Genomic DNA, 27,854 nt, shown 5'->3' with positions numbered 1-27,854 from the left:
AACGGGAGACCTTACATGGGAAGCAAGTATAGCAGGTAGGATAGCAACACACAGCAGTTTAAAAGTGCAAGAAAAATTAAAATGTTACGATTTTTAAAAGCGTCCCTCTGATTCCCGGCTTTCCGCTTCAAGAATCAGTCTAACAGTAAGCACTGGCGATCTGGGCTCACTAAATACTCTATGCCCCGTATAGCCCTGAGCACTAGCCCGCCGACCTGCACTTCCCCAAGATGGCGCCTGCGAAAAATGCGCTCGAGAAGAAAGAGATCCCTCGTCCCCAGTCAGCCACATGGAGAACGGGAGACCTTACATGGGAAGCAAGTATAGCAGGTAGGATAGCAACACACAGCAGTTTAAAAGTGCAAGAAAAATTACAATTTTACGATTTTTAAAAGCGTCCCTCTGATTCCCGGCTTTCCGCCTCAAGAATCAGTCTACTGCAAGGCCTGCCTCTCACATGGAATAACATTAAGTTACCTCATTACATTTAATAGGAGATCAGTTTCAATTGGGAGCGGGTAAGAATGCCGAGTTTGTGGTCTAAAAATTTCTAATTTGAAACCCCCTTTAATAGAAAAATTGGATTTTAAGTCACAATTCTGAAAATGCCACTTTTAGAAAGTTTGCAGAAAATAAGGAGTTAGGTCCCGGGTTACAGGGTCAGCTGGACCATAGAATAATTTATACAAAGAGAAATGCTGGCCCTGCGATTTTTGATAGCTATATTTTGAGCAACAAACCAAATCCTTGTTATGATTTGTATGGTCGAATTTATTTAAACCATTTACTTTTTCATATAAATCTCATTAAGTTAAAGCATTGATTGCATGAGAAAAACACTACGTACATACAATTTATACAAAAACATTTGACAAAGAATTTTAACAAAAATACATAAATACATATGACAAAATGACATCCAATCATTAAGTGTACATAAATATACAAATACGGTCATACGAGAAGCATCAGTCGTTATGTAGTATTAAGCAATGAAGCTATTTGCAGTAAGGAAAAGAAAACAAAATGAATTGTAACAAATACTAATTTTCAATTGTCTGATAAATAAACTTGAATTCTTTCTGCTATTGCCAATTCCTTTCTGCTATTGCCGACGCGTTTCGAACTCGCTCTGGCATTTGGCAAGTTCTCATCAGGGCTTTCTCGTATTATTCTTCTGAAAATTATGTACAAAGAAAATGAGTGAGATTTTGCAATCCTCATTTTCGTCCCCTATATACATTGCCCCGTTTTCTAGAAAGTCTTGGTAGGGGGCAATGTATATAGGGGACGAAAATGAGGATTGCAAAATCTCACTCATTTTCTTTGTACATAATTTTCAGAAGAATAATACGAGAAAGCCCTGATGAGAACTTGCCAAATGCCAGAGCGAGTTCGAAACGCGTCGGCAATAGCAGAAAGGAATTGGCAATAGCAGAAAGAATTCAAGTTTATTTATCAGACAATTGAAAATTTGTATTTGTTACAATTCATTTTGTTTTCTTTTCCTTACTGCAAATAGCTTCATTGCTTAATACTACATAACGACTGATGCTTCTCGTATGACCGTATTTGTATATTTATGTACACTTAATGATTGGATGTCATTTTGTCATATGTATTTATGTATTTTTGTTAAAATTCTTTGTCAAATGTTTTTGTATAAATTGTATGTACGTAGTGTTTTTCTCATGCAATCAATGCTTTAACTTAATGAGATTTATATGAAAAAGTAAATGGTTTAAATAAATTCGACCATACAAATCATAACAAGGATTTGGTTTGTTGCTCAAAATATAGCTATCAAAAATCGCAGGGCCAGCATTTCTCTTTGTATAAACTTTTAGAAAGTTGGCATTTTCTAGCCCCAACCATTTGGTGTCTGCAGCTTGTATCACATGACTAGGTGTAGCTGGCAGTTGGTCTTTGTGTACTGTTCCCATTCAGTGAGATAAAAGAGGAATACGTATTGGAAGGATGGGCTAGCTCTGACTTGGTAGAGGGGCGGAGCTATCCCCTACCACACCTGCACATCACAAAGACTCAGTCTCAGCAGTCACAAAGGGTTTCACGTTAGTCTTTTGTTTGTACCTACCAGACAAGCTGGGGCCAGTGCATGGAGGCAGAACATTCCAAACACCTCTGGTCTGGGGGTGGAAGCCTCCTGAACCTTCTTCTACTTCAAAGCTGGCACCAGGTATAAATACTGGACCCTCAGACCAACTCTTCAATACACAACTGGACCTGTGGAAGACTCAGAAGAAAGACTGCTGTGCTGCTCAGCTACAGGTAGGTCTGCTACTCTGCTGACCTGTGACCTAAGAGAAGGACTGGACCTGCATCTTGAACCCAAGTGGAGCTACCCCAGTCCTGGATCCTTGGACTAGGCCAGAAGGTGCAATCCTCGCTGTGGTCTTGAGCAGAACTGACACAGCATGATGCATCTCCTTGCAGTACCGCAGCAAAACCACCACTGCGACTAATTCCCAAGGCAGGGCCCCACAGCTCCACTGAACCGCATCTGCGTGATGCATCCTTGATGTAGGACCTCACATCGCAGCCCTGCAGCTCTGCAGGACCAACGCTGCGCAATGCATCCTTGGCACAGAACTTCGCATCGGAACTCCCCGGTACCTCTGCTGCATGATGCATCCTCGACACAGGACTCCACATTGCACCCCACAGCTACCCTGAACCACAGTTGCGCTATGCAACCTCGATGCAGGACCTTGCAATTCTCTGCAACCAGGATTTAAGATACTTTGGTCAGTGGGCCTAACTTGCCCCCTGTAACCTGCACTCTCTTTATCAAGGTCAGCCTGAACTCGTGACTTTGTCCTGGTCCGGCATGACGATATATTCACAGTTTACATTTTGGACTTTTAAGCACTCCATTTACCTACAATTGCATATCTCCCGCTCTACCAATTGGGTTTTTCTCATTTTAATATAAAATAATTTAGTACATTTTACTCTTTTTTTTATTTTTAATTGGTGTCGAGATTTTTTTGTGTTGCATTTTCACTTTACTGCGATTTGAAGTGCGGCCCTCAATACTTCACACATTGCCTCCAAGTTAAGCGTGACTGCTTTTGTGCCAAGCTACCACAGGGTTAAGCACAGGTTAATTTAGGGGTTGCTTGTGGTTCACCCTGACAAGAATTATGGTTGCTACTCAAGTATAGTTTCACCACCCTAAACCAGTAACCCAATTTCCTACTAACCCCACTTATTGTTTTGAATGTGTCGGTGGTCTCCTGACTCCTCATGTAATGTACAGCAGTCCCTTGCTTCACAGCTAGGTTTATGCTATATAAATACCAACACATATATGCAACACAGATGGAGATGCACTGGGGAAACTTTTCCTTCAAGCAAAAGCCGTTAATTGAACACATACTGAAGCATTACGCTGTGTAAATAATAAAATTATTTATTTGGAGCTGTAAATAGAGAACAATATGTACCAGGACTTGCACTAAAGTAAATCTGAGGAGATTTTTTTTTTTAACATTAATAACTACAATGACCGGAGTGGATTGAGACATTAGAATTTTGGGTACTTAAACCTGTAATAGGAATGTAACACATGGACTATGAAATATGCAATCAAAGTCCACAATGAATAGGAGACCAGGAAGGGCTGCTAAAGTGAAGATCTGCACAGGATTGTCAATAATCACGGCTAGTTGAGTGGGGGCTCTACATAGCTTTATGAATTCAATTGTTACCCTGACTGTCCCATGAGGACCACTAAGTGCCTGGATAAAATATAATAGAAGACTCCACTATGACAATGGAGTTTGAGACCGTTTGGTCTCTAGCCTTAGATTCTATATATCCAAATACAATTTTAAACACAGCATACAGTGGGAGGTCTAACCATAAGTTCATGCATTAAATTTTAATTTTAAGCAGGAAATATTCTCATAAATATTGCTGAAATATGAAATATGTCTTTCAGTTGACTTTGCTAATTTTTTTTCTTTGACACACACACACTATGCACTCTTCCGTGGGAAAGTGACTTAAAATTGCAGAAGTATTTTTGCCTCTCTCGCCAGTCCATGAACACGGAGTTCTTTGGGAGAACGCCTAAGCTCATAAAAAAGTTAAGTTTTTACTTTGCATGTCCCTACAGTAAAAAAACACCTGTCAGCAGACTGAATGACTGATGTGTTTTAATTATGAAACAATGTAGACTGAAAACCCTGTGGGGGATGGACCTGACAAGAGCAACGAGGAGGTGCAGATTGGCAAAGAAATCCGCAGCAGCCCTCCTTTTTCAGTATACAACAAAATTGTAGGTTATTAGAAGGGGTGCAAAACATGAGATGCAGATATCTGAATGCGGGTTGTTTAACTGGCCACCTAACTACTGCTCAATGGTATTTAAAGTCCTATTTCACTATCATGGCAGCTTGAGTTTCTTCATCCTACAGAAATTCATAGAACTCAACCTTCTTGTTGAACCTGTTGGAAGGTCAGATTTAGGGCTAAACATCTACTAACTTGTTTGATGGCTCATTTTGGGGGAAAACGTTCTTATATGGGTCCCGGTTACAAGATCTTAAGCAACGATTTAACTTTACCACCGAAATCAAAATCTGTATTCTGGGCATCCTTCACTCCACAGATGTGACAGCTGTGGATTCATAACCTTCACTGACTTTATCGTGCAGCTTTCTGCATCAGTCAACGCCAGAAAAATTAATTTACCGTACCCAAAAGGAACGTTAAATTAGCTCTCTCTAACAAACCCATGTAAGAAGCTTTAAGAGTTGTGCTCTATTATAACCTCAGAGTCATCCGTCAGCTCAGAGAGCAGAGGAGGAAATCCTATAAGACTTTGATAGCTTAAAGCTTAATGCTAGAACCCGCGAATTACGTCTTACCTTTTAAAAAAGCACCCGTCTATCAAGGCGAACGGCAACTGGTTCAGAGAAAAGCAGTTAGAAAGCAGGGCCAGGAGACTGGACGGGTGTGGAAAGGTTCCAAGTATGACTAAGACAGTGTTAAAGAGATAGGAAGGAAAGGTAACTATATCAATTTCAAAAGAAAAGCAACCATACATGATGGTGGCTCTGTGCAAGGCACAGTAAAGTCCCTGGTCTTGCAGCCACAGTTTTTCATCATATCCCAGGAATAGTCTAGTTATATAAAATGCTTTAAAATAACAATATATAATGTTTGTTGAAACGCAGAAAAAGCATTGGAGCATCAGCATGGCATAGTCTCTCGCCACAGCAGCACTGCATGAATGATTCATCATATAGAGGGTATTTTTATTCATTTCACATTTGTACCCAGATTGGCACTATTGCTTATGGTCCCCTAGAAACACTCGCATGAGTGAGCCTTGCTACAGTGTGAAACGGATTCACAGATAATATGCACAGTGTAAGAAAGTATTGCAAAGGACAGAAAATACAGGGGTGTAGCTATCACTGAGCTATCCCTGAGAAGCAGGTACTGAGGTACTGACACACTTGGGTGTGAGAGCAGGGGCAGACTGGGAGTGCAAACTGGCCCTGTCAATTGAGTTAGACTGGCTGTGCGAGGACGGGGGTTGGTGGGTAATCGGCACGTGGAAAACACTGCAGCTGCTTTTGTTACAGGGGGCCGATATTGCAGCTATGCTGCAAAACAGGCCCCCGATAACAAAAATGTCCCTTTCGGGGTCCAAAACCGACCCCCACCCTGGCAGGCCATCGGGAAAACACCTGGTACCCACTACGGCCATTCCGGCCCTCTGTAAGAGGCCCCTCCCCAACTATAGCTGTCTTCTACTTTCAGGCCACAGAGGGCAGGGCCCTCTCTGCATGCTTGCTTAACACATTTGCTAAGCCATTGTTGGAGTGTGTTACCAAACAGCTGTACGGTACAATATGAAGTATATTGACACTCATATTCGTCAAGCCTGAAAACATTTGACTCCACAAAACAATACATCCAGATTCTAAACCTCCAATCTGAATGAAGCTGTAGTGCCTCAGTAGTCTGTCAAACGATCCAACTTTTTAAAATTTTTTATTTTCATATTAATATTTTAATGTATACTGGAATACTATATACGACTTTTGTGTGTTAATAGCGACGGATCTTGCTTACTTCCTTTAGTACAGCAGCAGGAAGGAGGCACTTGCATTATTTATTTCGAGCAGTAATCAAGAAGTGCTTGCGAAAGTAACTCTAAGAATGTTCACATCCTTCAATAATCTCAAACGCTCTAGAGTGGCACTTAAAATGACATGTACGTGTTCCCTGTCATGTTTATATCTAGCCCCGGATACAAAAAAGGCACCAATGCAGAAATACTTAAACAATGGACTCCATTTTTATGGAAAGCCCTAGCTTCAACTTGGCGACCCAAAAGAGTCTTGTACTAAGCATGCAAGAGGCCTACGATGCACATCCTTGGCTCAGTATGAGAAGAGCTTCAAAACTGATTTTATTTAGACAGAAATTTGGATAAACACTGCTGAATTGATATCAATTAAAGATGTTCACTTTTGATGCTGTATCCCATTGGTATGGATCCTGGAGTACTCTATTATAAGTTAGCAGAAAGGTCTGTGCTTCACACGTTTAGGTAATCTTACTATGACGAGCATCAACAATCATTTTTTCAGAAAAAAATCAAACATGATCACTTCAAATGGACACCCTGGATCATCATGCTTAAACCCTGAATATGATGAAACAGTATTAGTAATATAATTACTTTAACAAGTTGACGATTAAGGCTTTTCACTAAAATCCTTAATCTTCAATCAAAGTCTTGTACAGTTAAGTGCTAGATAAATGTTTTTCCTCCTATCTATTGTACTATATTTTTGTTTAATTTTAAACAATCGCTTTTTTTGTCAAGGATCTTCAATGAAACTAAAATCAGGAAAAATGCATTTACGTGTGAAGGAATATAGTGATTGTAAAGGGCTGAAATGCGAGAAAATATATTACTATCTGAATACCCATGCTGACAATAATACATTGAAACATGACAATCTCGGCTTCTATGAAGAGGACTAATAAACAGAAGTGAGCACATTTGCAAATAAGAAAGTACTCAGTTGCATTGAAAGAGGCAGGGCTAGTAAAGATAAGAATCACAAACAAAAGTAAATATTGCACAATTGCCAGAAGTGATTTTTGTATATTTGCAAGATAATTCGTTGTACTATAACCATGACCCTCTTGACATATCTGGACCAAATTTTCTACCAAACATTCCATTCCATTACACTACCTAGTGCATTATTCCAAAGTTGGGTTCATACCAGTCAACAGGTGAAAGGGTTAAAGAAAAACAGCCGAACAAAACTTTCTCAAATTTGTCCTGCAATTTTGTTTGAATAATAAGTCACATGTCTTTTAGATACCTCAACTGCAGTTCCCTTGGACCTAAAAATCAAGAGGGCACAAAGAGTTAACAGCTAAGGTTTCAACCAATATCTCATTGGCTACCTTTTTTTTTAAAGGCATGTAGCCATTGCCTTTATGAATCAATCTGCACCAAATATAGAACAAGCATTAGCATAGCCAATAAGCGTTAAGTTGTCTGCCAGCTGTTTAGGGTTTGCAATGCCTGTTTTCTTTTGTCATGGTTTCTATGAAATATTGTACCTGGCAGAATGGGTTGTCCTCATCTTTCGAAGAATTGTGGTTTACTTTGGGAAAACATTCATGAATCCCTTTAAAATGTTGAAATTTTGAATGACTCTAAACAAAATAAATTGTTGTCTTTACTGCATATGTACTCCCAGGTACCTTGTAATTCAGGGTTGCACCATGCTATATTGTAAGATCTTGTAAATATTGGTGCACCTGTAACTCTAACTAACTGCCCACAGCAGGAATTCTAGGGCACTTCTAGTGAGGCCCTACGTTTTCCTATCTAAACCCTGTGCATAGGTGGCGGGTACTACAGGTGAGACCTTACCTTACTCGAAAGGTAAAGTCCTCATCACTGCTGTCTTTATTTTCCAGCAAGCAAACAAAGATCCTACAATCCAAGTCAAAGGTAAGAGGAGGATTCTCATCTTAAAATTTTATTACATTTATCAATGTCAAGTCATTGCACCTCAGGTTTCATAGCTCTAATGAAATGCATTGCCAAGAAGGCATTTTAGGAGAGGTAAAACAAGGAGACATAAAAAGTGCCAGACTAAAAATCCCAAAGCCATTGACCTTAAAGGGGAGCCGAAGCATGTATTTAAATAAAGATGCGAGAGTGGGGAGGCAATGCTAATTTTATGTAACCTGATATTATCAAGTGTTCAGGAGCAACTTCACTAGACAGATGTTCTAGACTAGGCCTAGCAAAGTAACATTTGGATTTTATTTTCATCATGTGGACACATCCTTTTTCCGCACTGAATTTGAATATTGTTTTGTACCAGTAACTTGCCGTGCAAATAATGCAGTGTGATTTTATATTTGAGGATACTGATGCTGAGGCAATTACTGTATGCCGTACCACTCCTTAATAATGCTCCATTCTTGGAGAGCTTGGCATGATTTTGAGACCTGAAATTGGTAATTTGAATGGATTTACTTATTTGCCCTTTTAGATCCAAACACCTCAATATGCTTACAAAGGGAGCATTAACATGCCTCTTCATTAGGTTGTGAAGAATGCTGAATAAGTGGAAATGTAAATATGTATTTCAATATGCACCTGTTAGTCCTAAAAAACATGGAAACGTGATGACCGATACAAACACCGCATTTTGCACAAATTTACATATCATTTAGAAATTAATTTGGATCCCTTTTCACATTTCGGCCTGCCCTGCATATACAATTTTGGTCACAGTGCCACTATTGTTGTCAACATTTGAACTGTTAAAAACGCATGTGATGCTGTTGTAATATCATGCCAAATATATCATGAGTAGCATTAAACGGCAATACAGAGATGCCAATGAGCATGTTCCTTCACCTTCTTTTGAGAGATTGTGAGAAAAAACACAGATCTTTCTTAGATTTTCCATCAACACTATAACACTTTGTAGACAACAAAAACACAACTGAAAATATTTTTTAAGTGTGCCTCTCTTCCACCAGCTACGTCTCTTCCAGTCACACTAGCTTTATATTTAGTCCTCATACCAACCACAACCCCAGCCATATCAATGGGTTGTCAGTTTTGAGCACATGAGACCTAAAAACAAAGATTTATAATGCCAGGATGGTGGTGTCATTCTTCTTTTAGAACTTCATTTATCTTCACACGAGGTAGAAGAAAGTGATACCACAGTATATTCTGAAGTGTGCGCACATCAAAAAAAATATTAATCAGGGATAGGTACCTTATTTGATGTACAATGTGGGCAAAACGATAAAAAGCTCCATTTTGAAACAGGTTATAATTACAATGATCTGGCCAATCAAACGTTTAAAGAACAATAGAGCTGGTTTTATGGAAAATTAAGCTATAATTCAACTCACCTGAACACAGGACACCTTTGTACCTTGCACAGGAAAAGTCATCACACTCGCAAAATAATCCGTAGATTTTCCCAAACTCACTCTCGAAGCAGAGGCACTGGTTGCAGCTGCACTCGCCACGGCCGCTGCAGATGGTCTTTCCTTCAGCTTCCCGGCACAGGTTCTGGTACATGTTACCATTGTCTTCCTCGCGACACTCACACTTGGCTCCCAAGTGACCAGCATTGCATCCACACAGACCACATTGGTATGTCCCATTGCCACTGCACTTCAGACTGTCCAACTCAACCTCTTTGGTACATCCGCAGCTACAGTTATAGGACACCATCACCTCCAATGTGTCCTGGAATCCAACAGGCTTGATGGTGAAAGTATGTGTGGTGTCCTCAGGAGGGCAGTTACGCGCTTCAACAGAAACGTCAAATGACACCTATATGGGGATAGCAACATATCAGTGCAAAACAAGACATAGATTCTCAAGCATTCATAATTTGGAAATCGAATTGTTAAATATATCACATGATTCAAAAAGTGACATGTATAATGAATTGTACATTATCTTGATGATGATTTTTGGATGAAGAAAATAGTATGGGATTAAATACTATGAGAAAAGTGAAGTTATAAATGGCGAATTTTTGTTGCAATTGAAGTATATCGTTTATGCTGTGTATGCTTGTGTCCAGGTTATTGATCACTTGGCCCCCACTTTATATTTTTATTTTTAAGTGCAAAACAAGACCCCAGCAATGACGAAGAGAGTACATCCGAACAAGGAGCAAGTTATTTACCTGTAAACCCCTACCAAGTACATCATTACCACATATGGATAGCTGAAAGTTACTCACAAAAAATGATGGCACTAGAATGTCATATGTCATCCCTAACACAACTCCCCACCCTGCAACATGGAAATGCCAGACCCAGGTTATAGGGCATTACTTCTGAAGATAAACAAACAGGTTTGGCTGTCTCTGAATGAAATGGTTGTGAGCAGTGGTCATCCAAGAACAGCACTTTGCAAGAGTAAAGAAAGTGCAGCGTTCTCACCAAGGAGATGCTCTTCATAATTCTGATGAGATGGGAACATTTACACAAATAGTCAGCGATATCAAATGCCACATACTCTCGGGGCAAGGAGTTTTCCAAACTGTTTCAGTCCTGGCCTGTAGTGAATGTAGTTAGGGTGACGTTCGCAAAAACGGTTAAGGGATGACCTTTTGGCTGCTCTGCATATCTCAGTCAGTGGCACCTGCCTGTCTCAAGAAGGGCTTGTCGCAACAAGAAAAAGCCTTGATACCAACTCAAAGCACATAACATTGCATGTAAGAAAACAACAGGAGCGAGTGGAAGGAGAAACATTACAGCTAGACTTTGAATCACCTAAAATAAAAAAATAATGTACTGATAGAAATAAAATAATTGTAAAACGCCTCCAATAATTTTCCTAGTGGAATTCCAATTCCAAAAAAACGTGATTTACGAGCAAGAAAATTAGCATCACACTTTTACACAATGCACTGCTCTCTGATCAATCCGTGCATCAGTGCAGCATAGAGACAGACACGAGATAAGAGCACCCTTATGATCATCAGTAAAGACACCAAAACAAGTCCCACATCGACCACGAGATAAATCCACTCAATTTCAGTCAGTCAATGGAAAAGTGTGCTACTCAGGAGTTTGAGGTACTACGCAAGGGTAACTAGAATAAAATGCATGGTGGGTTAACATGTTCTGTCTTGAGCATGGTGAGACAAAACAATGCATGCAATATCTAGGCAATCCTTGACCTATGCATGGCCTTCAATATAAGACTTCTGATTAACAAAAACAGAGTGACTTACATCTGGAATTCAGTAGTAAGTGAATATAACTAGAAGAATAAGACACAGCTACTCGCTGCACAATCTCTGTGAATCCAGGCCTCCAGGCTTCTGTTTAAAACATACATATACTTCGCCATGCACTGGGATTCACCAGTTCCCAAGAAGTTCACTTCATAAATGTATACAAACCAGAGGTCTCCAAGCATGCTCCTACCCCTGTACAATTATTCATACGCATTGTCTGCAGTGGGGAAAATCCACAGGTGCAGCAGGTATGGAGAAATTACTTCTTCTATGGAGAAAAGCCTTCCCTTTGCCCCTGTGCTTTGCGACCCCATTTGCTCACTTGCTCTAGCATTTTTGACACCGACGTTAGGCTTGAAAATTAAGAATGAAAAGCCACTGGCAATGTTTGTAAACAGACACAAAGTTGCAATTTCGCAAATCGTTTCACCTTCCTTAGACACAACCTTATATCCACCTTTGACTCAATTCTTTCGACCAGCGGCGGTTCCTCCGCAATGGGAGAGAAGTGTCGGCCCACTAGCTGGCTCAGAGCCAGCAAATGAAAAATAAAACTATGTTCGAGTATCGTTTTAACCACATCACTGCGGTGGCTATTCCGCCGCAGCGCTAAGGGGGCGGGGGGCGCGCGGCGGGCCCATGCTGGTGACGGAACGGCTCCGTCACCAGCCGGGGTTGAGCTGTGCTCATGATGGAGCAGTTCCGTCATGGACCCGCCCGCTCAATAGAACGCGCCGCGCAGGCGCGAAATCAGCGCCGCGCATGCGCGTCGGGCGGGGCATGACGGAACCGCTCCGTCATCAGCACAGCGCCACCGCGGCTGGTGACGGAGCAGTTCCGTCACCAGCATGGAACCGGTTATTTTTCATTTCCTGTCTCTGAGCCAGCACGTGCAGGGAGGGCGGGCCCGAGGCATGGGACGGGAAGGCGAGGAGGAGTGCACGTATGTGTTTGGCCGGGCGTCGCAGGCTGACCAAAACACACATTTGCACTTAGGTTTCTCCAGCCAGGCTGCATTGAACAGCCGAGCTGGAGAAACCCCCACGGACTCCCTGACCTGAGCGGAGCGTCTTTTCAGCCTGCTCAGGCCAATCCCCCTGCAGCTCTCTTAGTTTGAGAGCTGCAGGGGGATTGGATGGGAGCCTGTCCCAGTGGCTGCCGGGACCAGGAAGAGTGCAGGAGGTGCGACGAGACGTGGGAGGCAGCTAGCTTCGAGTAAGTTATTATTTTTTATATATATATTATTGCTACCCCCTTCCGTGCACTACTTTCCCTCCCGCCCCGCGTTACCTCCACCCACCCTACCAGCCTTTGTTTGTGGCGACCGCCACTGCTTACAACAGCAAAAATCCTTGAGTTGGTAAACTTCCGCTAAAGGAAATGGCTTTTCGAGATGGAAAATGAACCAATCCTAAATTTGTCACTCAGCATTTGGCAACTCTGACCCCATTTCTCGCCCTCAATACGTTTTGTGAATCAGGCCGCGAGCGAGCGGACACCGGCAGCTATAATTGTGGTTGGCCTTCTAGGACGTCACCAGCTATGGCTGAGTAAGCACCAAATGGGATGTTAATTATTGCAGTTCAGCCCATCGAAGTTAGATCAGGTACAGCTCGGAAATGAGACTCAACCCACACTTACTATGGGGTTTGGAGTCGATTTGTTTATTTCTTTTCCTTTCCTTTCTGGTTTCTGTGGAAGGCAAGGCTGTATTTAGGGAGTTTGGGTTTCAGCGTTCTTCTAAATAAGTTAAATGTAAAACAACCACTGAGTTAATTGCAATAGTACTGTGCTCTTAAAAAGACCTTCAATCCCCGAGAAGAAAAGGTTACAGGCACTTTGCGCAAACCTGCTTGTGGGCATGTAAAAATAGGCTTTGCTCTGTTCACAGGCTTTCTGACAGGGAGGAGGGGGGAGTGGGGTGCATCAAACCAAAAAGAACTGACGTCAGCCTTCTTGCCACCCTTTTTTGGCCCTCCCCATCCAATGTCCAAAGGGCCCTTACCCTGTGGGAGTGAAACATACCATCATTTCGGAACACCCAAGAGAGATTTTCAGCAGAAAGAAAGGCACATTTATTTTCTTATTGGATTCCATTGGGTTGAATTATATTTTGGGAGGGTGAAAATAAAAAAAACAAAGTTGAGGAATTGCATTTGTAGTTTGCAAAAAGGGATTCTTTGTGAGTAATAGGATTGGGAATACGAACATGTTAGTTTATGAAATATGGCCTGTAAGTTATTATCTGGAAGGCAAGAGTGCCTCACCTCTAAGGAAGTGTACCTTGTTGGTCTCAGTAGAAACCTCTGTAATGTAAGGTGGGAGTGTAAATAGCCCAGAAAAGCGAAGAATAACCAATAGGGACGCCTTTTTGGCATTTGCTAGAGACAGCCTCAGCTATCTGTCATGAATATTAATGTGCTCACTTCACTGTACAAATGACTTTATTATATGGCTTTAGTAACGCGGGAAAGTAATTTCTTACTGCACACGCAGCCATGGTCGGGCTGGGACAGAAAATAGGTCCAGGCACCAAAACAGTGGCCCGTTTGCAAATCAGAAAGCTAAAAAGAGAAAGTGTCCGTAAAGACAAGCTGTATACATATTTTCCATGGAATTGCAGACTGCATGCATTTGCGCTTCCTGTAGGCAATGTTTGTGGTAATATACGAGAACCCAACAGTATTATAGGACCACCAGAACACAAAACAGGTCCAAATACAGCCACAACTTTGGCAAAGCCAATAGGACGCACCTTTGGGACCTATTGGCCTTGTCAATGGTTCTAGCCATCCTGTGCAGCATGGCATATAATAAAAGGGCTGCAACGTGACTGGCCATCATTTTGTAGGCAAACACATAAAGCACGCATTCGCCTACAAAATGACGTGACACAAGCAGTATTCTTTATTTTGTTTGCCAAGTTAGATCAGTAAACAAATGAAAGAAATGTAGGCTAGGTGGGGGAAAGTAACACTGAGAGGAGGGAAGCACTATGAAGGGGGATGAGGGGCAAAGCAATATGGAGGCTGTGGTGGACATGGACCACGGAGGATAGGGGACCAAGCAACATGGAGGGCATGGGGACAAGCGGTGCAGGGGATTTGGGGGGAATCAACACCAAGGGTGTGCGGGAAGCAACACAGAGGATGCAAGGGAAGAAATCTGAGTGTGCGAGTGGATCAACGTGCAAACGGATAAGAGTGCACAATTTGGAACTGGGGAGAACCACGTTAAAAAGAATTGCAGAAGGCGGGGGATAAGCACATGAGGGCATCTGAGAGGCCCACGGACAGGCAGCAGCAATACATGCTTCTCGTCTATGACCTTATAATTCATCCTTTTCAACCAGACACAAAAAAAGCACAAATCACTATGGCCAGCATCATTACCTACTACCATATAACTCTACAAAACATCACCTACTCCCAACAATGCCAGAACTTTTCAAACCACGATCTCTCCTCAGATCAGTGACAAGCCACCTGATTTTCTCTCGGAGTCTAAATGCCAAACACACAACGAAACTTTCATATCCCACCTCTACCAAACTCACAGTCTCACAATGTCTGAATATGTGCTAGGTCTGCAATAACACATCATTCAACAAAGGCAACTTAGACTCTCACAGCCCTGCATTACACTTAACTAAGACCTGTTTTGACATTGAGGGTTCAGGCACACTTGACCCCTCCACCCTGACAATGCTTCTTTTTCACATACTCCCCAGTAAAACTGCAGAGTCAGGTATCACCCTCCTCAAGATCCTGACAACCACACCTAACCCCAACAGGCTCCCATTCTCTTTTCAATATCAGAAAACATCAGCTGTTGGCATCCTTAAAAGTTAATATTTTGACACTCTACTCTCCTCCAGGTACAAATCAATAGTTATTTGAGGAACTGGACGGTATTCTTGATGCTCCTGCTTCCAGCAGCACAACCTTCCTTCTTGGGGATTTTAGTTTGACACTCAACAACCAACTCACGCACACCCTCTTTTCACAGCTTCTCTCATATCGCTTGATTATCAACATCAAGCCTCGGCTTAGGCAAAGCTGTCTAATATTCAAAACACTCGCCCATTCCAAACCCATGATTAGAGCCCATCCATCTGACCTCAACATGATACTCCTTTTAATTAATATTCCTCTGCCTCCTCCTAATAAAACTCCATATGCAAGGGAAAACACTTCCCAGTGTTCTTCTGGGCATTCTTTAATGAATTACCCAGCACCCCTACTCCACCCCAATCCATCTATTCAATAATATTCTGAAACAAGCCTTTAATGAACACCGTCGGCTACAGGTCTTCTCCCAGAGTGCGTCTTGTGAATCCAAAACGGAAATGAAAGAACTCCTTTGCAAGTGCCACAAGAATAAGATGGATACAAACTGGAGGCATATGATCTCTGTGCAAACTATCTCACCCCTTTGACAATGCCAGGTCCACATAGTTCTAAAACCTTTTCCCTTCACTTCAGCCTCACTCACAATAACTTGCAGGCGCAATCAGTGATCTACTCTCCACCACACACACCCATCTTTTTCAGAAAATGCTTTTGGAATATACTGTTCAACAAAAAATTACCACTATAAGAAACACCCTTGCTATACGACTGACTGCTCCACCTTTACCCTTTTACACTTCCATTACACCCCAATCCCTCTTAACCACATTCTCACACTTTATCATAAATTCACCCACTGAGCTCACTCCTTTACCAATAGCTGCCAATAAATATTCTGATCCTTTCAGCTCTCTGTTAAACCTGCTGCACTCCCATATAGAGGTCTTCCTTACCTGACCTAGGTTAATCATCTGTTCGACTAATTACTTACATTTGATATCTACTCAACACACTTTAAATCTGCTGTATTTCTTCCCTTCCTAAAAAACAAAACTGGCTCCTCTTCTCTCTCTATCTATGGAGAGATGTCTCAACTTTAAAAAAAACACTGGAATGCCTGGTCTTCAATTAAATCCTGCAGCCGTCTACACTGCAGACCACCTTAAACTACTATCCTCTGTCAAACCATCAGTTAGCAAAGGTCTAGCATACAAAGGGTTCACCTCATAACGTTCTAGCTGCTCTTTCCCAGCTGTCCATGAACTCTGGGACATCAACACCAAAACCATCTTCAGTGTGCATCCCTCATTGTTTGAAACTTAGCCCCCTCTTTTTATCAATCTACATTACCTCCTTCTGGACATTATCTACAAGTTTAAGTTACCCTCCTTTCTTTATGTTGATGACACACACATCTTCTCATGTCCTGCCTTCTCAAGTAACCTTCAGACACACCCATCAAACTATATCACTGCCATCGTTCACCGAATAGCCCTACAAACACTCATGCCCTATACTTCCTCCCTCCCGATACACTGATGTTTGCTTCCTCTGCTGAAAACCTCAAAGTGCTCTCCAGCCAATCTTTGAAAATCTAATTCATCATCGCCATTACAGCCCGCACAGCACAATATCAAATACTGAACACGGATTAGATCCACCAACACATTCCTTGCAGCTAAGCTAAAACTCTCAACTCACTGGAACTGGGCAAGACTGCTGTAAAAAGTCTAATGGACCCCCCCACCCCCTAATACTAATTTGACTCACTTGACAAGGTTGTAAATATGAGCACTGCAACTTTGCACAATCTTTCTAGGCACATGCCCACCACCTTCTTTCACCACCAAGCTGGTAGGATATATCTTAGAAAAGGGGACATATAAAAAGTTCTGAAAGTCTAACGAAAGCACTGAACAACATGGCATTGAACTACCTCTCCGATTCCCTTTCACGCTCTACATCAGTTCGGAAGTTACAATATACTGCCAAAACCTTTTAGTCCCAACTAAGCTGCCATGTGGTGGCTCCAAACTCAAGTGGTCCTCACTGCAGGAACTGCTGAACATCAGGCATTTGAGCAACCCATGTGTACAAGAGATCAAAGAGGTTTTGAAATGACCTTTCTGGCGTTAAAGGGGCTTGAGTAATTACAGTCCACTCGCCTTACGGTGGTAAAGATGCAAAATTCTGTCCTCCCTCCTCTAATAGTCAGTTGAAGAGGTGCCTCGGTGCCATCATTTTTCCATGCAGCACTTTTGTGGCTACATAAAACGTTTCTTGTTGAAACGATATTTGGTGCTAAATCATATATTTTCTGCACACATGATCATTGTTATAGTTTGAAATTTGTTTCCAAGGTTTTAAAAATAATGTTGGTATTGGCATTCTTAAAAGAGTAAAACGTGATTTTAATGGGTGATTACTGACATTATTTTCGATCTACTCTGTTTTATCTCTACGCATATGTACATAATAGCATCAACAATGGAAAGCCAAATCAAATAGGAGGTAAAGCTTCAAGAAGCACAAAATGGGAGAAAGAACATTTCACAAAACACAAACATATGGTTTAGGGATCATTAAAGAAAGAGTAGAAAAATAAGGAACACGTGAAAAACAAAGAAGAAAGACTTTTTAAAAAATCCTTTAATTCCAATTATCTATGTGGTTTAATATTAAGCAAGATTGTAAAACAAACCACATTCATCTCAATTATATAGCATCTTAGCAGCAGCCTCACAGGCCCACCTAAGATGGAAGTGTTGGGCCCATTAGCTAGAGTGTTCTTATACACTCTGTAGGAATATTCCATCACTGGAGTGCTCAATGTAAAAGTTTTTTATGCTATAATTGTCATGATGGACTCATTGGTGGTATTCCCTGGCTATGATATGAGCAGGCTGATTGGTAGTTTAACATAAGCAAAAATTCTAGAGGACGACAATTAAAGAATGTATATAGAAATGCAGTTTACATGTGATTAGAGACCTCAAAGCACACATTAAGCAAAGACCCGTAAACAGCAAATGATGAGTCTGCATAAAATGTTATTTTAACGCCCAATTACTGGCTTTGTTGCAGAACACAGTGATTTGAATCATAAAACCACAAAAAGATGGGCTTGCCTTTCACCTTTAGTTGTTGGAAGGACGTAACTGCGTGGGTCAGCTTTGTGACTAATTACAATATATATTTTTGTGAGGTGACTGTTTTGTATAAAAAGACACTATCTAAAGTTTAAAAAAAAACACTTTTTATTAGTTCAACTCTCATAGTGATCCCATTGGATTTCATGGGGACAACTCCATCCATCCTGATTAACAGTGTAGGAACGTCAATGGGGAACTTAGTGTAGTCCTTCAAACTCTACATTACAGATACACATTGGTGTTATTACTGCTCTCCTCCTCCATTGGAATACCCACCCATTCCAGCGCTATGTCTTTTTATTCCAGCTTCTAACTATGCCAAAGACAATGTGGAGTATGAAGGGCAAACTACAGTAGCGGCTGGCATGGCTAGCGGGTGGGGGGAGGGCGCTGGGAGGGTCAATAATTTAAAAAATTTAATAATTAAACCTGCCTTTCTGCTGGCCCGGGTCCCTCGTCTTCACTGCCTCCGGCAGGAAGCAGGCAGCCTCCCTCCACTAAGCCAATCACAAGGCTCCAGTGGAGCGTTGTGATTGGTTGGGCCGCCGCCCGTCCAGGGGCTGTAGGGGATGGCATGTTCTCCATGTAAGTTGCAATGCAGCCTGCATGAAGAAGTGCAGAGTGCACATGACTGGTTTGGGCGGCCAGAGAGGGCCGACCTAACCAATCATGTGCATTCAGGAGTGGGCAAACCACTCCTTCCCTGCCTGGGCAGCTCCACTCGCCCGCAATGCAGAAAGAAACATAAAATGGTAATAACCAAAAGTTATAACCATTTTATGTTTTGGCTTTCTCGCACTGCGAGAAAGCAGTGGGGCGACACTCCTCCACCCTAGTGGAGGAGCTGCCCCTGGCACACTAACCAAAGTGCTAAAGCCCTGGTGCATAGGTACACTAGTACATGGTGCGGAAGCGAGTAGCTGACTGCTGAAATACAACATGAGGACAAGGGAGCTAGTGCTGTACTTGCAGAACGAGTAGAAAGAACACATGTCCAGAGCTGAGGGGGTATTGTGAGAGATATATCAATAAAGCAGAAAAGACAAAGGGCCTCCTGTAGATGCTGGTGGATCAGGCCCCGCCGTCACTTTTTCGACGGTCTTCCCGTCCACCTACTTGGTAGGTCACCCGCTCTATTTAGATGTTGCTGGGTCCATGGGCGAAAGATCGCCACAGTCCTTGCACCTTCGCCAGGAATCTTGGTCCACGTCAACGGCGCCATAGGCAGAAGCAACTGGCAGCAGGACTCCAGACAAAAGTCCCGCCAAGCTGATTATGATGTAACTTTCCGTCGAGACAACTGTCTGGAATTCCTCCTACTTTGAGTTGGTGGAATCGAAGGAAATTAGGTTTCTTCAGTTTCTGTCTTGAACCACATTGTTCAGGGCCCTCCTTTGCTGCTCTGACCCCACCACAAGGCCAAATTACTCTGTTGTCGCTGAGATCTAAGGTAAGCTACTTGTACAATTGTCCTACTATGTATCGTGTGTTGAAAATTGCTGTAGCCTCGTATATTTCTGCATTGCTCTTACATGCAATATTTTTTCTTAGGTGTAATGCAGTAGTATTCATTTTCCTATTTAAGGTAAAGTGAACACACTTATATTGACACTTAAAAAATATATTGTTAATGTGGTGCTTAGGGGTGTTGTGCTAGTGGACCCTGTGGGTGGACATTCAACAGTATGTGCATGTTGCGTAAGTGGCATGCAAATGTAACACAAAGGGACATGACACATTGCCTACATATGTTTTTCATGCAAACTTGACACATCTGTGCATTGAAACAAGTTGTATTTACCAGTCTCCACTCCACCAGAAACTCACTCTGTTAAGAACTAAATCGGTTTGGCGCCAACCTGCTGGCCTGATGGTGAAAGAGTACTGTTAGCCAGCAGAGAAGACCGTAATGTGGCGGTCTACTGTCTATTGCCGCAATATCTAAATACGATGGGACGAAGTACTTCAAACTGCCACCACGGCAGGGCGAAAGTAGTCCTGCCAAGATCTAGGTAAGGCCAAGAGTGTTTCTGGGACTACACAATGAACCATATGTGGAGTCCATTAATAAGATAAAATGTACTTGCTGTAGATCTAGAACATTCTCAATGGGATATTTGACAAGCAAACTTGAGTATGTTCTAGTGGAAAGAATTTACTGAAATACTGGGTTAAGAAAAAAGTCTACACCTTTGTCAGGAAATTCGTAGCATTCCTTCTTAGAAATGGCAACAAATTAACACTAAGGGCCAGATGTAGGAAGCGTAATTCCGGTCGGTAACGGCCGAAATTACCGAATTTCGGCCGTTACCGACCGGAATTAGGCTTTTCATATGTAGGTGGCCTCATTTCAGATTCGGTAATTTACCGATTCTTAAAAATACCGAATCGGTAAATTACCGAATCTGAAATGTAGAGAGCACTCAAATGAATGCTTTTCCCATCTTAGGATTCGTTATTTACCACCAACTAGAAGTTGGTGGTAAATAATGAAAACCTTAGAAAAAGCATTTTTTTTGCTTTTCCAACAGTGCCATGTTGCAGACATACACGCCCTTAGGGCATGTATGTCTGCAACATGTGCACCCATATACATTTGAGGGGTGCAACAGGGTGTCAAAGTGCCACCCTGCCACCCTTCAATGTTTCCCCCATTTACCGAAATCGGTATTTACCGATTCGGTAATTGACATTCATTCCTATGGGCCACCAGGCCCATAGGAATGAATGGCAATTACCGAATCGGTAAATACCGATTCGGTAATTACCGAAACTTACTGATTCGGTAATTATTTAAGAAAAATTACCTACATCCCATTTGCCTGTTCTTAAATACCGAATCGGTATGATTCAGTATTTAAGAATCGGTAATCTGGGATTACCTACGTCGGGCCCTAAAGGATCAAATGAGGAAACACAATACACAGGAAAATAGCAACATTTACTAACTTAAACTTGCCTACCATGACATTTGTAGATAAAAAGAGACGAGAAGGAGAAATTCCCTTGAAAAATGTGGTCCCACCTAATAGAAAAGTTAAGAGACACACAAGTGCATACATAGGCAGCTCCTCATCTATGGCGGAGGAGAATTGCCCCCCTCCCTGCATTAGCTGAAAAACTCGAAAAATAAAATGATAACACAGGTTTATTATTGTTTTATTTTTAGTACAAACGAGTCATTGGCAGGGCAGACAGTGACAGGCTGGAGGGGGAACAATAGGCAGCACTGCTGTCAGTGCACATGTTGGTTTGGTCGGCCGTCTCAGGACAGCCAAACCCGACATGCGCACTGAAGCGGTCTCCAACGCAGCTGTGTTGCCGGGTTTGAGATAGCAAAGCACAGGCTCCCAATATCTCTGAGAGCACAAATTCACAGCGCTCAGGCCAATCCTGACACTGCTTTCAAACATGAGAGGAGCATCAGGATTGGCCGCAGGAGAGCCTGTGGAGTGCAACATCAGAAGAGTACTGAGTCGGCGATGCGGCGAGTGGAAGCTAAGTGTTTTTTTTTAATTATATATTTTTTCATTGCACCTTCCGCCTACCACTCTGCCCTGATACTAGCCACCACATCCAACAAACTACATTAATAAGGTATAATACAGTCACAGGGAGATCAGAGTGGAGGGGCTGCCTGGAAATCAGATGTGGTCTGTGGTGAGGCAACCTTGGGAAATGTACCAACAGGATGAAAGTTATTGTATTGGTTATTCTGACGCTCCTCCAGTAAAGCACTGTTACTACTTTTTTAAGAAATTAATATAAATAAAATGTGACAGAAAATAGTAATCATAAACATCAAAATAGTAAAATCACGCAGTATAAAGCACAGTGCTGTTCGAATCTATTTTAAGTGCAGGTTTCTGTTTCACCTGTCATTCATTTACCGGTGTTTCAAGCATCCCTGCACTTAAATCATTAATGATGCGTCTAGTGGTTTGGAAGACTACTGTTTTCCACCATATGCTTCTTCAAGTGATAAGACGTCCAAGCATGAAGAAACTACATTGACGTGCTTGAAAAGGCTACTAAAAAAGAGTAACCACTTTTTAAACACCATCCATCATGCCTGATTTTAGGTACCATTATTTAAAACAGTCCACATTCTAGTGTTTTGATTATTCATTTCTTCTGCTTTGTCAACAACAACAAAAAGTCGGATCTTCAAAAGAACAGGACGTAATTCACGACAATCAGTTGAACGCATTTCCACTACCAGCTTGGATCTCTTATTGCTTTGTGAGCGCTCCCTTGTTCTAAAGGAGAGATAGAAGTTTTGAGAACAGGATGTGTGCAGAGGTGACCGCTCATCCAGTCCACAGAGCACACCCCCCAGTCCTGTGTGCAAACCAGCCTCGCCCAGTCAGTTTTGGCAGGGTATGCCATCTCCGTTGTGGCACACTGCTCCAGCAGGCCAATACTCCTCATGCCAATGGTTAACTCAAGGCTTACCTTTCTACTGACCATCTCGTAAAGTACCTTGACATGCATTGAATGCTACCTCTAGATTATGCTGATCTCAGACTTCATTTCAGCAGGTCTACGAAAGAAGTCCCTTATGACCCAGACCAAGGTTGACTTTCATCTACGGAGGGTAGATAGGTCACAGCTACGGGGAGCTCACAATTGCTTTATACATGTCAGTTTAAGTATGATTCAATATCGCAAATGTTTACAAGGATGTTAACCTGGTTACTGCCATAATTGATACGTAGATTAGTGAAGGGGTCCAGCTTAGAGTATTGGTGGGAACATTTGTCATACTGTTTATCTAAAATAACTAATAAGCACTTTCCATTAATCCCTTATTTAACAACTAAAGGGGCGACATTTTCGGCAAACTGGGGCCTAATGGACACCACTGCACAATGTATATGCAAAAAACAAGTGAATTACTTGGGGCCTGGAACAGTGGACATCATTAGTGGAAAGCCAATACTTTATCCATTGTGCCACAGCTGAAAGTGCAAGGGAGTCATGCCAAACCAGGGGTGTAACACAGACCCCATAACCCACTGCAGCGCATGGGGGACCTTAACCTTTCAGGGGCCACCAAACTCTTCCGACGAACCCCGTCTCACCTCGGACTGATGAATATTCATGAGATATGGGAGACTCGGGGGTCCCTCTTCACATTCCAAAGGGTGCCCCATCATTTTGCATTGCTTTAATCCCACGATTTTTTTTTTAGAGAACAGTTGCAATGAAAACTAACATGCAAATTTGTTTTGTGCACAGAAAGGATCTATTTACTGGCAGAGTGGGCTCTTGTCATCACGGAGGCTAAAATGACATTGGTTATTGCAGAAGCATAAATATAAAACACGCTTTATAGGAACCCTGATTGACTGATTGATTAGTTGATTGATTATATTAACAATTGCTATTGCAACTTGTTTGGGAACTTGACTGAGTTTCCTGAACTACTCTTTATAGGGAGTTCGTTCTTTAGCTAACTAAATGTTCCAGAGTCTTGTTTTTTACCAATAGAACTCTTTATGGATTTTTATTTAGGTTAGGACTCTTAAGCTAAGATCGGGACGATTTCCGTTACGGAACACGATATCTATATTATGCTGATTCTAATTTAACTTTTTCCCGATATTTCTGTAAATGTACTAATCTGAATAGAAACAACAAAAACAATACTAATCTCTTAATGAGAAATAAAGCTTTACAACTATTCCAAACTTCTCCTCATTGACTGAACACTAAGTTATTGAAAGCTGGTGATTATATTTGAAATGCCGATCGTTACAACACCATTCTACAACGGCAGCCAAAATAGGTTGGCCTGAATACGGACGAGCGCCAAAGCTAGGAGGCTTTTGTTGTATGCGCTTTGGGTCTGCACTGTTCATCAAATTGCCCACCCAACATTTAGGTGCTAACACTTGCTACTCACTTCCAAACCAATTTTTGTAGTGTACCAGTCTGGAATGCACAGCCCACACACTTACTACCTTTTTCACCATTTTCTCCCCTTACAATACTATTATAAAAGGATTCCTCAGTAGGGTATGGCTCCAAGCTAGAAGTCCAACTCCCCCTGAAATTACAACCACTGACTACTTTATATGTCAACTTCTTCAAGAAATAAATAAAAACCTAGCCAAGCGTTGCCCTTACATTGTCCGTAAAAATATTCTATGGGTCTGTGGTAATGTAATTTTGAGTATTCTACAAAAAGCTTATACTTCTATTGATCCAAACAGCTGCATTATGCAACCTCTTCACTGCCCATATACATTTTTCATTGGGTTTAACAGCACACTTTATATGAACAAAAACAGTGCGATCATGGACATTTGTTAAGAAAATGTTCATGAGCACTCAAAAAGTCTTAAACTTAACAATGTCTGTCAAACTAGTTCTAAACCACCATGCTTAGCAATGTGGATTTTAGAAATAGGCATAGGCAACTCAGTCTCTTTTGAAAATTTCTCTTCTAGATATTTTCATCCCAGTCTCAGTGTTCAAAATTAGGCTGCAGAGATAAAAGGAAGTGACCCAATTAGTGCCACTCGGGTCACTTGAGACTACCTCTCAGCCTTCCCTACAAATGAAGAGTCGGTCAGACAGTAGAGAATACAAACCAAAGTTGTTTATTAGTAATACACTCGAGCAGAGTCCAATCTGACCAGCCTCCTTAAAATGCTGTAGAGGGACTGACCCCTGTCCACACGGTAGCACAAAATATACATTTCCAACATCTCTAAAGACCTTCCCAGACTGGAATTTTCCAGCCTGGGCACTGATGAACAAAGGAGGTACAGAAAGACAAGGTACCATCTTGAGAACGGGTACAAGCTATCTTAGTTTCTGCCCGTGCCTGCCTCTCTGAGAGTAGGAGCAGGGCTCCCTAGGAGGAAAGGCATGCAGAGACATAACAATCTATTCATTAGTGTAGTGAAGTTCAACCTTGAATATAATAAAGAGAAACAATCACGGCTGCTTTCTGCTGAGGCAAACATTATGAGACAGAAGCTTAGTTTCGATCATGGTACCAAATGGCGGCTGAATACAAAATGGTGCCGCAAATGCTAACTTAACTCACACAATGCTATAAGGAGTCAGCCAGACACATTCCTAGTCCAACAAGATGGGAGAGCTCCCTTTCCATTGAATGCCTTCTGTAATCGGAAAAGGCCCCTCCACCCCAAAATTTGGTCTGTTTACTTTCTACCTTGCATGCAATAATGTTGAAGCTCCACGTTTTGATTCAAGTATAGTAGGGGTATGGTCGCAAATCCACCTTCACAGAGAAACAATTGACCATAATTCAATAGAATTCAATAGAATGGCACCCAAAACAACTTTAAGGCAACTTCAAGTTGCTCAGAACTGTGCTGCTAGACTATTACTGGGAGTACCAAAAAATAAGTCGGCTAAACCAGCCCTGAAGATGCTTCGCTGCTACCGGTCTATGAAAGAACCAATTTTAAGGCTCTATGCATATCCCATAAGGCCTTATGGGGTATTGGTCTGGCTATCAATAGACCTCTCATTACCCCCTATCATCCCGGAAAATGCCTACGCTCAACTAATCTCCATCTTGCAGTCATTCCTAAAATTAGAAGGGTAAGAAGCGGAGGCAGATCATGCTCCCACAATGTGGCCAGACTCTGGAACTCAATGCCCCCAGACATCCGTGCTGAATCCCGTTATCTTCCCTTCCGGAAACTTCTCAAGACCTGGCTATTCCAGCAATCGGCTCCATAAACTGAAGCCGCAACCTCTCTCTAGTCGCTAGCGCTGGGATGCCCTTGGGTAGCTATGAGCGCTACAAATGTTAAATAATAATAGGGTGTGATGATGGACAAAGCACAGGCAGATGATGGGGATTCTGCCAGTCGCAAGCTCACTGCGTGAGAGGAATGATATTGTTAAAAGTGAATGTAGTCAAGACTTTTTCATGGGAGGCGGGACCAAAACTGATGTGCCTGTGATTGGTCCAGTCTATAAAGGTCCCAAAATGCTTCAAAACAATTAAAAGAGGAATTTGCCAAGAGTAGTTACCTGTTTTTCCGACTGTTTGAAGCATTTCCAATCATTGCCTTTGTTAATTTTACTTACAGTTAAAACCCAGTTGAAATCAATAGTTAAAATACAAACTGAGGATACCATTATATAATTTTTTTTCTAAATAGTTAGCATATATAGGAGGACTAGTAGGTTAAGGAACTACATCAGCAACTCAAAGAAACAGGAGTGGATGGAAGGAAAAATGAGTAAACCATTCAAACTCTTCAGAGCCCCCAAGGCTCTGCGCCACATATCCCCCACTCCACCAGATAGTTGCCCATGCTGTCGTACCAGTGGGGCAGACTTTTTACACCTGGCATGGCAATGCTGGATGGTGCAGGCCCACTGGACACTGGTGGTGACTGATTTAAAGAGGACAACCCGACTAACAATAGAACCCACACCTTTGAATTGCCTACTGGGCCCTGTTAAGCAGCCTAAGCGCCGTAAGATGACCTACAAGTCCCTGCTGTTGGTGCTGGTATTGGCCAGACGTAGAGTTGCCATCACCTGGATGGGCCAGCGTTCACCTGACTTCGAACTTTGTTTTAGGGACGTACAGGAGTGGTCACTAGCAGGGGAGATGCACATTAAAATTAGCAGACAAGTCGAAAAAGTGGAGGAGGCTCTCCAGGTATGGCGGGACTTATGTGATATATTTCTAGACCCACATGCAGACACCGACGCGACTGACAGTGACACCTCTGGTGGGAGCGGAGGAAATGACTCGAATATAGGGAGGGTTGAGACCCAGTCTGAAACGTGGCAAGGAGATCGATCCACAAGCCTGGTGGGGGTGGTCCACCCTATGGTGACCCAAACATGATGTCTGTGTAGCTTGGTCACCAGAATGCTTACTCCTGTATAGTTTGTCATGCATCATACACCATACTCAACCAAATGCTGTATTATGTTGATTAAAACTGAAAAAATCAAGATTAAAAAAAATTCTCTTCTGGGCAACCAGCAACATATGCCTGTAGGTGAATGTATGGAGCATGGATGCTCCAGTTCACCAGAAGGATCAGGCTAGGAGATCATGTAATCCGCACCATCAGACACGTGTAACACAATGGGGGATATTTCTCTTTAAGTCCAGTTTGTTTCTCATATATTTCACAGAAAGCTACACAGAAGCATAGTAATAAGCACAGTGAGTTTTCTTTAACTAACTGCAGACTAGGCTGTTGTCATGCCTGCTGTATCGAGCAAAACCTGTTCGAATACAATTTAAAATATTGTGTTTCTCTTTCTCACAGAATCTTCAACTATAAAGGGACCAAGACTATGAAAGACCACCATGGTCTTTCCCCACACATCGCCATTGACTGTACTGAAAGTCTCAGCTATTGAGGAGAGCGCTTAAAGCCGCCATTATGAGGCCGGTCTGTGTGGCATTGAACGCAGACCGTGCCAGCGGTGGCAGTCTGAGTGGCAGCTGCTGATGCCAGCTTCACGAAACAAAGAGGGTGGCTTGACTGGCACATGCACGCCCACGTGACCTCGGCCCATTTGGC

At 42.2% G+C, this 27,854-nt stretch overlaps 1 protein-coding gene across 3 annotated transcripts in view; it reads right to left on the bottom strand.

Moving 5' to 3' along the window:
* The window catches only part of ITGB5 (integrin subunit beta 5), a 780,917-nt gene that overhangs the window by 200,965 nt on the left and 552,098 nt on the right, over nt 1–27,854 (bottom strand). For all 3 annotated transcript variants that reach the window (XM_078682057.1, XM_078682058.1, XM_078682059.1), the window contains one exon: nt 9,454–9,883. In XM_078682057.1, the coding sequence (XP_078538183.1) occupies nt 9,454–9,883 (430 nt within the window). The remainder of the gene's footprint in view (nt 1–9,453; nt 9,884–27,854) is intronic.

The sequence above is a fragment of the Lissotriton helveticus genome, chromosome 3_1 (genome assembly GCF_964261635.1).
Source record: "Lissotriton helveticus chromosome 3_1, aLisHel1.1, whole genome shotgun sequence".
Classification (NCBI taxonomy): Eukaryota; Metazoa; Chordata; class Amphibia; order Caudata; family Salamandridae; genus Lissotriton; species Lissotriton helveticus.
This window is presented reverse-complemented; position numbering and strand designations above follow the sequence as displayed.